Source organism: Rhincodon typus, chromosome 24, assembly GCF_021869965.1.
Source record: "Rhincodon typus isolate 14 chromosome 24, sRhiTyp1.1, whole genome shotgun sequence".
NCBI lineage: Eukaryota > Metazoa > Chordata > Chondrichthyes > Orectolobiformes > Rhincodontidae > Rhincodon > Rhincodon typus.
Genome location: NC_063355.1, coordinates 37733322 through 37746047, shown reverse-complemented (window position 1 = coordinate 37746047; position 12726 = coordinate 37733322). Strand labels below are relative to the sequence as shown.

At 44.1% G+C, this 12726-nt stretch overlaps 1 protein-coding gene across 1 annotated transcript in view; it reads left to right on the top strand.

Moving 5' to 3' along the window:
- The first annotated feature begins 11937 nt into the window (after nt 1-11937).
- Nucleotides 11938-12726, top strand: part of gstt2 (glutathione S-transferase theta 2) — a 10097-nt gene continuing 9308 nt past the window's right edge. The window contains exon 1 of the mRNA XM_020510580.2: nt 11938-12167. Within this exon, the coding sequence (XP_020366169.2) occupies nt 12044-12167 (124 nt within the window). The 5' untranslated portion in view covers nt 11938-12043. The remainder of the gene's footprint in view (nt 12168-12726) is intronic.

Below are 12726 nucleotides of genomic sequence, written 5' to 3'. Positions count from 1 at the left end.
TACTAAGCTTTTGTGTGGAGCCTTGTCAAAAGTCTTTCAAAAGTCTGGTTACAACAACAACTGATTCACCATTGTCTACTCTACTGGTCACATTCTCAAACATTTCCAGTGGTTTTGTCAAGCATGATTTCCCCTTAGTGAATCCATGCTGACTAGGACCAATCCTGTCATCACTTTCCAAATGCTCAGTTATTACATCCTTAAGAATTGACTCCAACCAGGTAAATAGTGGATGGAATTTATCTTCTACTTTAGTTTATTATGGAGTAGATACAATGTCAAAGATTACAAACAAAAGCCAAGCATGAAGATTTTCAGCCTTTGTCTTACTCTACTGGCCAAGAACACTCATTCTGGATAAATATTGTTTCTACACACAGCATGTCATGCGATGAAAATTAATTTGAGGCACTCTGCATTACCCAGAAGATACACACATTGGAATATAGGAATTAGGGACAGTTGGAATATATGAATTAGAAGTAGGCCCATTCTACCCATCAAGTCAATTCTACCACACAATGGCTGATCTGATTGTGGCCTCAACTCCACATACCCACTTACCCTCAGTCCCCTTTGATCCATTTGTCAGTCAGAAACAATCTAACTTCACCTTAAAAACATGCAATGACCCAATCTGCACTGATGTCTCTAGAAAGTAGTTCCTCAGACTAACAACTTCTGAGAAAAAAAGATGCTCCTCATCTCCGTCCTGTATGGGATACCCTTTGATTTTACTTTGTGTACCCTAGTTCTAATCTCTCCCACAAAGGATAACATCCTTTCAGTATCCACCCTGTCAAAGAAGTTTCATAGAATCCCTACGGTGTTCAAACAGGCCCTTCGGCCCAACAAGTCCACACCGACCCTCAGAGCATCCCATCCAGACTCATCCCCCTATAACCCATCTAATCTACACATCCCTGAACACTACAGGGCAATTTAGCATGGTCAATCCACCTAGCCTGCACATCTTTGGACTACGAGAGGAAACCAGGGCACCCGGAGGAAATCCACGCAGACACGGGGAGAATGTGCAAACACCACACAGACAGTCGCCTGAGGGTGGGATCAAACCTGGGTTCCTGGCACTGTGAGGCAGCAGTGCTAACCACTGAGCCACCGTGCCACCCATTGTTTCATTCAGAACATCTCTCATTCTTCTAAACCTCAATGGGTACAGGCTTGAACTTTCAGCATCCAAGAGCCTCACAATTAAGAGGCACCAATTTAAGACTGAGATGAGGAGGAATTTCATCTCTCAGAGGGTTGAGAGTTTTTGGAATTGCTTGCCACAGAGAGCTGTGGGGATAAAGTCCTTGTGTATATCTAAGGCTCAGATTGATAGATTCTTGGTCAGTTGGGGCATCAAGGGATTCAAGAAAAATGCAGGAATGTGAAGAGTTTGGGTTCAGCCATGATCCTACACAATGACAGAAGAGACTCAAGGAGCTGAATGACCTATTCCTATTTCTTATAGTCTTAAACCACTCAGCCAGGGATCAGCCCAGTGAAACTTCTCTGCACTGTTTCTAATCAAGTGCAATTTCATCTTTTCTTTTGTGAAGAGCTGAGTTCTGTGAGAAAATAACTCAATCAATGGCAAATTCTACAGAAATACCAGCACTTTGGTAATTTTATATAGCAGGACATAATAAGACCAAGCACTATAACCACTATAACCCTAACAGTTTCTTCATGGCTATACCTTCCCTTCTCCTCAAGTCATGCTGAGCTTGTGTTAGCTGTGCCCCAGTGGGCAGCATCCCTGCCTCTGCGTCAGTAGGTTGTGGGTTCAAACCCCATTGCATTGTCACAGATGCTGTACTCGGATGAGAAATTCAGCTAAGGCCCCACCTGCCTCCTCAGATGGAAGCAAAGCCGTTTGCAACGTTTGATTTTTTAAAGTGTTGGAATTTCCTCTGCCAATGGTCTCTAGATGAATGATAATACTTACAGGGTATCTCTGGGAACATGTTGGTAGTTGTGAGAGGTCCCAGAAGTAGCTTGGAAATTACAAGCATTGCGTGGGGAATGTATCAGTAATTGTATGAGGTCCTGGTGTCCCATATGGGTCGGTATTTACAGGTAGTCCCCAGGTGTATATCAGCATATATAGGGGAAGTGGTAGGTGTTGTGTTGTCACCAATGGACTAATGTACCCTATTTGAATTCAATGAAAATTCTGATATTAATAGCAGCTATCTAATAGTTATCATGAAACCATTGTCATAGAGTCATTTGGTTCACCATTGTTATTTAGAGTTCTACAGCCCTTACCAGGTCTGGTCTACAGGTGACTCCAGACTCCAGCAATGTAGATAACTCTGAAAAGGCCTAGACAGCCAATTAACACAAGGGAAGTTAGAGATGGGCACCAAATGTTGGCCTCTCCAGCAACTCTCACATCTCAACTAAGAACAATACAAATTACTTGTGGTCCACCAGGTGAATGACAGTATTTACAGGCAGTGCCTTAGGGGTGCGTCAATATTTACAGGTAGTTCCCCAGGTGCACATCAGAATTTACAGGCGGAGATAGTAGGAACTGCCGATGCTGGAGAATCTGAGATAACAAGGTGTACAGCTGGATGAACACAGCAGGCCAAGCAGCATCAGAGGAGCAGGAAAGCTGACGTTTCCAGTCTGGACCCTTGTTCAGAAATGGAAGAAGGGTCTCCATTTCTGAAGAAGGGTCCAGGCCTGAAACGTCAGCTTTTCTGCTCCTCTGATGCTGTTTGGCCTGCTGTGTTCATCCAGCTCTACACCTTGTTATCTCAGAATTTACAGGCAGTACTCCAGGTGCCCATCAGTATTTACAGGCAGTTCCCCAGGTGCCCATCACTATTTACAGGCAGTACCCCAGGCGTGAATCAATATTTATAGGTAGTTCCCCAGATGCACGTCAGTATTTATTGGAGGGCGCCCAGATGTTCGCCAGTATTATTAGGCAGTGCCCCAGGTTTGCATTAGGACTTACATGCTATTTCTCAGGTGTGGGTCAGCATTTACAAGTGACTCCCCAGCTGTGTGTGTGAATTTACAGGCACTCCCCAGATTTGCACCTGTATTTGCAGTCTATTCCCCAGGTGTGCACCTGTATTTACAGATGGTGCCCCAGGTGTCACTAGATTTACAAGCAGTCCCTAAGGTAATCCATCAAAAGTATTAATTAGAGTTATAGTACATGATGTTGCATCATGAACAAGCAGTGAAAATAGAGGGGTGAATTGCTTGTAAGGATACATCTTTGGAGTTTAGGAGGAATAAGAAAGAAAGATTCAGAGGACCAATTATCATAGTAACCCATCCAAAAAGAAATGATGAGAAAAGCTTCTGACACATTCTCTCACTGTTGGCCCCAGTGTCAGAGAGAGAGAGAGGCAGACAGTGACAGAGAGAGGTTAATCCAACAGATGTCAAACCTGTATTTTGTATCCTTTCCAAGATTGTGAGAGAGAGCCTTTAATTCCATGAATTTTGTTTCACAACATTTATTTTATAAAGAAACTATCATTTAAACAAACACCACAGAACCACGGAAGCATTGGAAAGTAAAATTAATATTTTGCACTTGAACTAATTTCATTTCTGAAATGAAAAGAAATAAAGACTCAAGCAGTTCCTTGCAGCTGTGTTCAAGGCATTTAATTATTCCACGCAATTATTCATATTTTCACAGCTCAGTGAACAATATTTAAATTATTCACAAATTCTCCATGTATTGTGAAGATGCATTGACTTGCAGACCCATCACTGAATTCATTGCGAATCCAATCAGCCTGTTTTGTGAAATTGACCTTTGCTTCTTAAAATGAAATTCTGTGGTTAATCTGAATAATACTGGCTCCACAGTAATTTACAGCTAATTTGTACTGAAATGTACACATAACTATCTTCCAGGTACAGCTGCAAAAGAACTCTTTTTATTGTTTGTTCCAGATGTTACTTGTATAATTCCGTATCATAACTGAATCCTTCCTGAAGGCACTGAATCCAATACCTACCTCATGTCGCTATTGCTCTTTACAAAGCACCAATAAAGCTGGAGGTTACCCTCAAAACAAAGAATAAACCTCTATTTGTCCTTACTCAATGTGTGCGCATATATGGAGACCTGATAGAAATCACTGGAGTGTAATCAGCAATAGGGCAGAATTAGGCCATTCAGCCCATCATGTCTGCTCCATTACATGATATGTTTCTCAACCCCATTCTCCTGCCTTCTCTCCATAACCCTTGATCCCATTATTAATCAAGAGCCTATCTATCTCTGTCTTAAATACACACTCAGTGACTTGGCCTCCATCGCCTTCCGCGGTAATGGGTTCCACAGATTCACCATCCTCTGACTGAAAAAATTACTCCTGTCTCATTCTTTCACTCTGTGGCTGTGCCTTCAGGTCCTCATCTCTCCTACTGATGGAAATATCTTCTTCACATTCATGCTATCCAGGCCTCTCAGTATTCTGTGTGTTTCAAGGAGACACCCTCTCAACCTTCTAAACTTCAGCGAGTACAGACCCAGAGTCCTCAACCATTCCTCATCTGACAAGCCCTTCATCTTCAGGATTATTATTTTAAACCTTCTCTGGATCCCCTCCAATGTCAGCACATCCTTTCTTTGGTATGGGCCCAAAACTGCTTACAATATTCTAAATGCAGTTTGACCAGAGTCTTATACAGCCTCAGCAGTACATCTCTGCTTTTGTAATCTAGCCCTCTTGAAACGAATGCTAATATTGCATTTGCCTTCCTAACTGCCAACAGAATCTGCATGCTAACCTTAAGAGAATCCTGAACTAAGACTCCCAAGTCCCTCTGTGTTTCAGATTTCTGAAGCCTTATGTTCTTCCAAAGTGCATAACTTCACACTTTCCCACATTGTATTCCATCTGCCACTTCTTTGCCCACTCTTCTTGCCTGTCCAAGTCCTTCTGCAGCCTCCCCGCTTCCTAACCACTACCTGTCCCTCCACCTATCTACACATCATCTGCAAACTTAGCTGCAATGTCCTTACTTCTTTTGCCCAGATCACTAATGTATAACATGAATAGTTGTGGTCCCAACACTGACCCCTGCGGCACTCCACTAATCACTGGCTGTCATCCTCAAAAAAACCCCTTTATCCCCACCCTCTGCCTTCTGCCAGTCAGCCAATCCTCTATCCGTGCCAGTACTTTATCTCTAACACCATGGGCTTTTATGTTATTTACCAGCCTCCTGTGTGACATCTTGCAAAAGGCTTTCTGGAAATCCAAATAGATCACATCCACTGGCTGTCCTTTGACTAACTTGCTCTTTACTTCCTTAAAGAACTAACAGATTTGTCAGGCGTGAACTCCCCTTGAAGAAGCCATGCTGACTCTGCCCTATTTTACCATGCACTTTCAAATACTCCGCAATCTCATCCTTAAAGTGGACTCTAAAATCTTACCAATGACTGAGGTCAGGTTCACCAGCCATGAAACCTGAGCCAGTCTACCCTCCCTAACTCAACAACAATAATTTGTATTTATATTGCACTTTTAACAGAGTAAAACTTCCCAGTGTGCTTCATATGAACATTGTCATTTATAATCTGACAATAAATCACTTTAGGAGATATTGGAGTACTTGATCACAAGCTTGATCAGAGAGGTAGACATTAAGCAGGGTCTTTAAAGAGAAAAGGGGGAGAGAGATAGCCAAGTTGCGAATGGGAATTCCAGAGCTTAGCAGTGGGGCACCTAAAGTCCTGTCTGTTAATGGTGCATTTAAAATTCAGGGATGCATAACAGTCAGACTTGGAGAAGGGCAAAGATCTCAGAGAGTGGTAGGACTGAGGGAGATTACAAAGATAAGGAGGGGCAAGGCCATGGAAGGATTTGTAAGCATGCATGAGAATGTTAAAATTGTTGTCAGCCGAGAGCCAATGTAGATCATCAAGCAATGGGGTGATGAGTGAATGGTATTTGATGTAAGTTAGATACAGGCAGGAAGGTTTTGGATGAATTTGAGCTTACAAAGGGTACGGGGGGAGGTCAGCCAAAGGGCATTAAAAGAGTCAAGTCTAGAGGTAGCAAAGGTGTGGATAATGGTTTCAGCAGCCGATGAGCTGAGTTGGGAAATGTTATTGAGGAGGAAGTTAGGGGTAATGCCAGTTAGGGTTGGCAATCTCATCCCAGGGTCAACTAGAACATCAAAGTTGCAAATAATCTTCATCAGCCTTGGAAAGTGGCCAAGGAGAAGGAGACTAAGAAACTGAGTTTGTATTGGGGACTTAAGACAATGGCTTCAGTCTTCCCTATAATCAATGGAAGTTGACCTAGTACTGGACATGAAACAAGGATGTTGATCAGTTACATGAGGACAGTGGTTACAATTGTCAGGAAAAGTTGCAGTGAGGGGGAGCCAGGTGTTGCCAGAGCATGTGTGGAAACACTGGTTTTCAGATGATATCTTTGAGGAGCAATATGTAGATGTGAAATACAGGGGACTCAAGGAAATAGATCAGGGGTGGAGGGAGCACAGAGTTAACAGTGTGAGAGTGGGGTTGATCGTGTGCCCTTGTTTATCATGTGTTTAGGGCACCTTTAATTGTGCTACCAATTATGATTCCAGTCTCTCAATAATGCGTTTGACTCTTAACTGCCTTCTGATATAGTCTAGCAAAACATTAGGTTCAAGGACAACTAAAGATTGCAATAAATTTCGACCTTGCCAGTGACACCCATATTACACAGATGAAATAAAAACCTCTTTACTGGCAAAAAGTTTCTGAAGCTTTTTGCATTTATCAGGGGTTAGTGAGGCTCATGTAAAATTATAGTGTGACATTGGTTGAGGTCAGGCTCCATAGAAACAAGTTGATTACACTAATGCTTATGTTTCCTCAATCCCAGACACTGTGAAGAGCTCAAAGATTTTGCAAGTTGTTGAACAGAACCCCATCCAGCCACACTCAGACCCAGTTATCTGCAGGACAAAATAAGAAAAAATTAACCAGGTTTTTGAGTCTATGGAGTAACAATGAGTAAAATAATCATTATTTATAAAATATGGGTCAGGAAACGCCCCCAAATCCAAATACTCTGTTAACATTTATTTTTTGGGATTAACACAGATACAAATATCCATATAGGTGAGATTCTACAGAAGGATAACCATCTCCAATCCAAGGCAACATTGCATTTCTCAACAAAGTTCCAATCCCACATGTACAATGAAACACTCAAAACTGGCTTGGAGGTGTAATAATTCAGAGAAAGGATGACAGCTCCTTGTGATGCTGCTGGCCAGAGTTAACTTTTTTTTTGTTTCGCATTCCTTTGCACACATTTAACAGGCTTCAGGGCTGCAAATACATCCTTTTCCCTTTTATTCTTTCATGGAATGTGGGCATCACTGGCAAAGCAATTTGCTGTCCATGCCTATTTGCACTTGAACTGAATGGCTTGTTTAGCCGTTGCATGAGGCAGCTGAGAGTCAACCATAATCTGTGGGTCTGGAGCCACATGTGGAGCAGATAAAATAAGGATGGCTGATTTTCTTCTGTAAAATATATTAGCGATCCATGTGAGTTTTTTCCATGATCAATGATGATTTACTGAGATTAATTTTAAATTCAATTAATAAATCTAGAATATAAATTCCACTAGTTGCTGGTGTGGGATTTGAATTCTTGTCCCCACAACGTTAGCCTGGGCCTTGGGATTAATAGCCCGGTGACATTACCACGATATCACCATGCCTCATTGTCAATCCTTGCACTGCCCTCCCTATTTGTAGCTACTGGATTTAAATAATTAACAAACAGGCATTTAGGCAAAAATTAAGATTTATTAAATTTAAACCCTAAACTTCAAGCACGCTGTACCTTTTGTATCCCAAAAGAAGTCAACACCTTCAAAAGAAGAAATGGAGAGAAAAAAAGAAAAAGCAATCAGAAGGATTTGGATTGTTTTCGGCAAGGTTGTGAGGACAGCTCTAACCTCAGGCATGCCTGGAAAGCTAACTTAAAAATGAGAAAGATGTGATTTATAAACATATAAAACATACCGCCTCAATTTCACACTTTATTGGGGGCTAAATACAGTAATTAACTCCAGGCCTAAATATTAACTGAAAGATCACAATTACAAAAAACTTAGCAATGCAGCACATAGACAAAGATTCATACATTCCATGAGACTCGTAAAATCATTGCCCTTCGATCTATTTTTGCAGATTAGAAAACTCGCCACCTAAACAAGGAGCAATTGAAATATGGAATGAAATATGCGATAATGGTGGGTAAAATACCCATCGCTCGGTGCAATGGAGAAATCCCTCTATCCAACTGCTGGGGAAATACCATCCTCGTGGGTGTGAGCTCCGTTCAAAATGAATCGTCAATACATTGAGTGAGAAGATAGGGAGAAATTGATCAACACCAATAACAAGCTAACAATTCTATACTAACTGATAACATATCATAAATCCACTACCCAACAAAAAAGAATAAAGGTAAAAACCCAATCATAAATGTGGGTTGACTTTTGCGGCAGTAGCTCTATTAAGTGGATGAACAAGTTTGGTCTCAGCTTTTAACATCCGTGATTCATCTCTACATCAGTTTCAGAATTTCCAGTTTGTAGGCTCCAGCTGTCTCCTCCCTTCTCTTTCCCATGGACATGCAATCCCTTTACACGTCCATCCCCCATCAGGATGGTCTCAGGGCTCTCTGCTTCTTTCTGGCAAAAAGACCTGAACTATCCGCATCACCACTACCCTCCTTTGCCTCACTCTAAATGCCTTTTAATTCCTCTCACCTTCTTCAGGTCAAAGGGATGGCCATGTATATCCATATGAGACCCAGTTATTCTGTCGCTTTGAGGAACATTCCTTGTTCCAGTCCTATTGTGGCCCCACCCACAACTCTTTCTCCAGTATATCGATGATATCCTTGGTGCTGCTTCCCTCCCTCATCTGAGATTGGAAAAGGTTATCAATTTCATTTCTAATGTCCACCCCACTCTCACCTTCACCTGGTCCGTCTCTGACTCCTCCCTTTCCTTCCTCGACATCTGTTTCTATTTCTGGGGATAGGCTGGCCATTAATATCCATTATAATCCCACTGACCCCCACAGTTACCTTGACACCCTCCCTCCTGTCAGACTCTATTCCATCTCCATCGCATCTGTTCAGGTGATGCCAACATCGACAAGGGGCCTCCAAAATGTCCACCTTCTTCTTCAACTCAGCACTGTAATTTACAGGGCATTCAGCCAGGTCCGACCCATCTCCCGCACTTCAGCCCTCACCCTGTCTCTTCCCTCCCACAACAGCAGTAAGGTCCCTTTCTCCTCATCTACCATCCCACCAGCCTCTATATCCAAAGGATCATTAGCCACCATTTTCACCACCTCCAAAGGAATGCCACCACCAGCCACATATTCCCCTCCCCTCCCCTGTCACCCTTCTACAGGGACTGTGTACAAGATGATGAGAGGCATAGATAGAGTGTACAAGATGGTGGGAGGCATAGATAGAGTGGATAGTCAGAGACTTTTTCCCAGGGCCGAAATGACTATTACGAGGGGCATAATTTTAAGGTGATTGGAGGAAGGTATAGGGGAGATGTCAGAAGTAGGTTCTTTACACAGAGAGTGGTGGGCGTGCGGAATGCGCTGCCAGCAGTGGTAGTGGAGTCAGATACTTTAGAGACTTTTAAGCGACTCTTGGATAGGCACATGGAGGATAGTAAAATGTAGGGTACGCAGGGTAGATTGATCTTAGTAGGATAATAGATCGGCACAACATCGTGGGCCGAAGGGCCGGTACTGTGCTGTACTGTTCTATGTTCCCTCCAGGACACACAGGTCCACTCCTCCTTCATTCCCAATACCCACCCCACACCTCCAAGGCACCTTCCCCTGCAACTGCAGAAGATGTAACCCCTGCCTGTTTACTTCCTCCCTTCTCAGCATCCAAGGGCCCAAACACACCTTCCGGGTGAAGTAGCACTTTACCTGCACTTCATACAATCTAGTCTACTGCATTCGCTGCTCACACTGTGGTCTCCTCTACATTGGGGAAACAAAATGTAGACTGGGTGACCATTTCACAGAACGTTCTGTCCACATAAATGACCCTGAGATTCCAGTTGCCTGTCACTTCAACACATGACCTTATTCCTTGGCCAACATCTGTCCCAGGCTTGCTGCCATGCTTCAGTGAATCTCAGCGCAAGCTGGAAAAAACAGCACCTCATTTTCCGCTTGGGAACTCTACAGCCTTCTGGACTCAAGTTCAACAGTTTTAGGGCTTGAGGCACCTTCTCCCATTTTCTTACCCCAATCCCCAATTACTAAGCCTTGCTGTCACATGATCTCCTATTACACACTTCCCATTGTTAGCCACTAATAGTTCCTATTCACAGCCATTCATTTTCCTAAACTGACGATTATCCACTCCTTTGTCCCACTGTTCTCTCTCAGAAGTTGCTGGAAGCTCAACAGGTCTGGCAGCCTCTGTGAAGAAAAAATCAGAGTAAACGTTTCAGGTCCGGTGACGCTTCCTGAAACGTTAACTCTTTTCTGAAGAAGGGTTTAGGCCCGAAACGTCAGCTTTCCTGTTCCTCTGATGCGGCTTGGCCTGCTGTGTTCATCCAGCTCTACACCTTGTTAACTCTGATTTTTGTTCTCCTTCACAGATGCTGCCAGACCTGCTGAGCTTTTCCAGCAACTTCTGTTTTTGTTCCTGATTTACAGCATCTGCAGTTCTTTCGGTTTTTATTTTTTATTCTTCTCGCTCTTTGGGCTCTTTCTCCACCTATTGTTTACTTCTTACCCCCTCCCCCACCCATCTTCTACATTAAAAAATTACTTTTTCCTAGCTCCCATCAGTTCTGAAGAAGGGAATAACAAGGTGTAGAGCTGGATGAACACAGCAGACCAAGCAGCATCATAGGAGCAGGAAGGCTGACGCTTCGGGCCTAGACCCTTCTTCAGAAAAGGGTTCATCTGAAGAAGGGTTGCTGGACTCAAAGCGGTCGCTCTAATTTCTCTCCACAGTGCTGGGAAAAGCTCGGCACCTCTGACCGTATCCGTGGAGAGAAATCAGCTAATGTTTCGGAGATAGTAGGAACTGCAGATGCTGGAGAATCCGAGACAACAAGGTGCAGGGCTGGATGAACACAGCAGGCCAAGCAGCATCATAGGAGCAGAGAGGCTGACGTTTCGGGCCTAGACCCTTCTTCAGAAAAGGGGGAGGGGAAGGGGGTTTTGAAATAAATAGGGAGAGAGTGGGAGGCGGATAGAAGAGGGATAGAGGAGAGGATAGGTGGAGAGGAAACAAACAGGTCGAAGAGGCGGGGATGGAGCCAGGAAAGGTGAGTGTAGGTAGGGAGTTAGGAAGGGGATAGGTGGGAGGAAGAACAGGTTAGGGAGGCAGGGACGAGCTGGACTGGTTTTGGGATGCGGTGGGGGGAGGGGAGATTTTGAAACTTGTGAAATCCACATTGATACCATTGGGCTGCAGGGTTCCCAAGCGGAATATGAGTTGCTGTTCCTGCAACCTTCGGGTGGCATCGTTGTGGCACTGCAGGAGGCCCAGGATGGACATGTCGTCCGAAGAATGGGAGGGGGAGTTGAAATGGTTCGCGCCTGGGAGGTGCAGTTGTTTGTTGCGAACCGAACGTAGGTGTTCTGCAAAGCGGTCCCCGAGTCTCCGCTTGGTTTCCCCGATGTAGAGGAAGCTAATGTTTCGGGTCGGGTGACCTTTCCTTCAAAAGTCTAACGTTGCCTGGGATGGGCTGGGGGGAAGAAGGGATACAAGTGAGGGCACAGACCCTAGTGATCATACCCACTGAAATAAACATGGTTCAATCGTTGGAATAGTTTTGCCTGGTTGAATAGTGTCTGCGCTCTACAGCAGGGACTATATCGCTGTCGAATGTATCGTTTCCTCCACAGCTTGTGATTGGCCGCTTGTTGGTTACATTGTATCAAGCTCCATGTTGCAAGTTGCGGGAGCGGGCTTGCAGTTGTGTGTGATCAGTTCCCCGATCTAATCTTCACCATGGCTTCTCGCTTACCTTTGCGGGTCTATTTCGATCTGTTGTCCCAGCCCTCCAGGGCCGTCCTGATCTTCCTCAAACGCACCGGAATCCCGCATGTGGAAAAACCCGTGGCCCTCCGCAAGGGTGAGCAAAAAGGAAATCGCTCGCATTCCTGCCAAACAGTAAATGCGAGCTAGGGCTCGGGTGAATTCAGTCCCTTCCCCTCCATCCTGTGTTTTCCCCCCACCCCATGCTCAGTTTTTAACATTAGATGTGAGCTTCAGTATTTGTTTTAAAATATCAAAATAATGTAAATAACGGCAGTTGGTGAATTTGCAAAGCCGAGTTCAGAGTCCAAGTTGAGTGATCCATGGTGCTGGGACTTTTAACCCAGAAGTGAGGGGGCGACAACCGGTGGCGTGAGTTCAAACCCCACGGCAGGTGTTGGAGAATTTCAGTTCGGTTACTTAAATGAGTCCAGGATTTAAATTATTAAAAAGCTAGGATCAATAACATGAGATAACAAGGTGTAGAGCTGGATGAACACAGCAGGCCAAGCAGCATCAGAGGAGCAGGAAGGCTGACGTTTCGGGCCTAGACCCTTCTTCAGAAATGGGGGACGGGAAGGGGGTTCTGAAATAAATAGGGAGAGAGGGAGAGGCGGATAGAAGAGAAGATAGGTGGAGAGGAAACAGACAGGTCA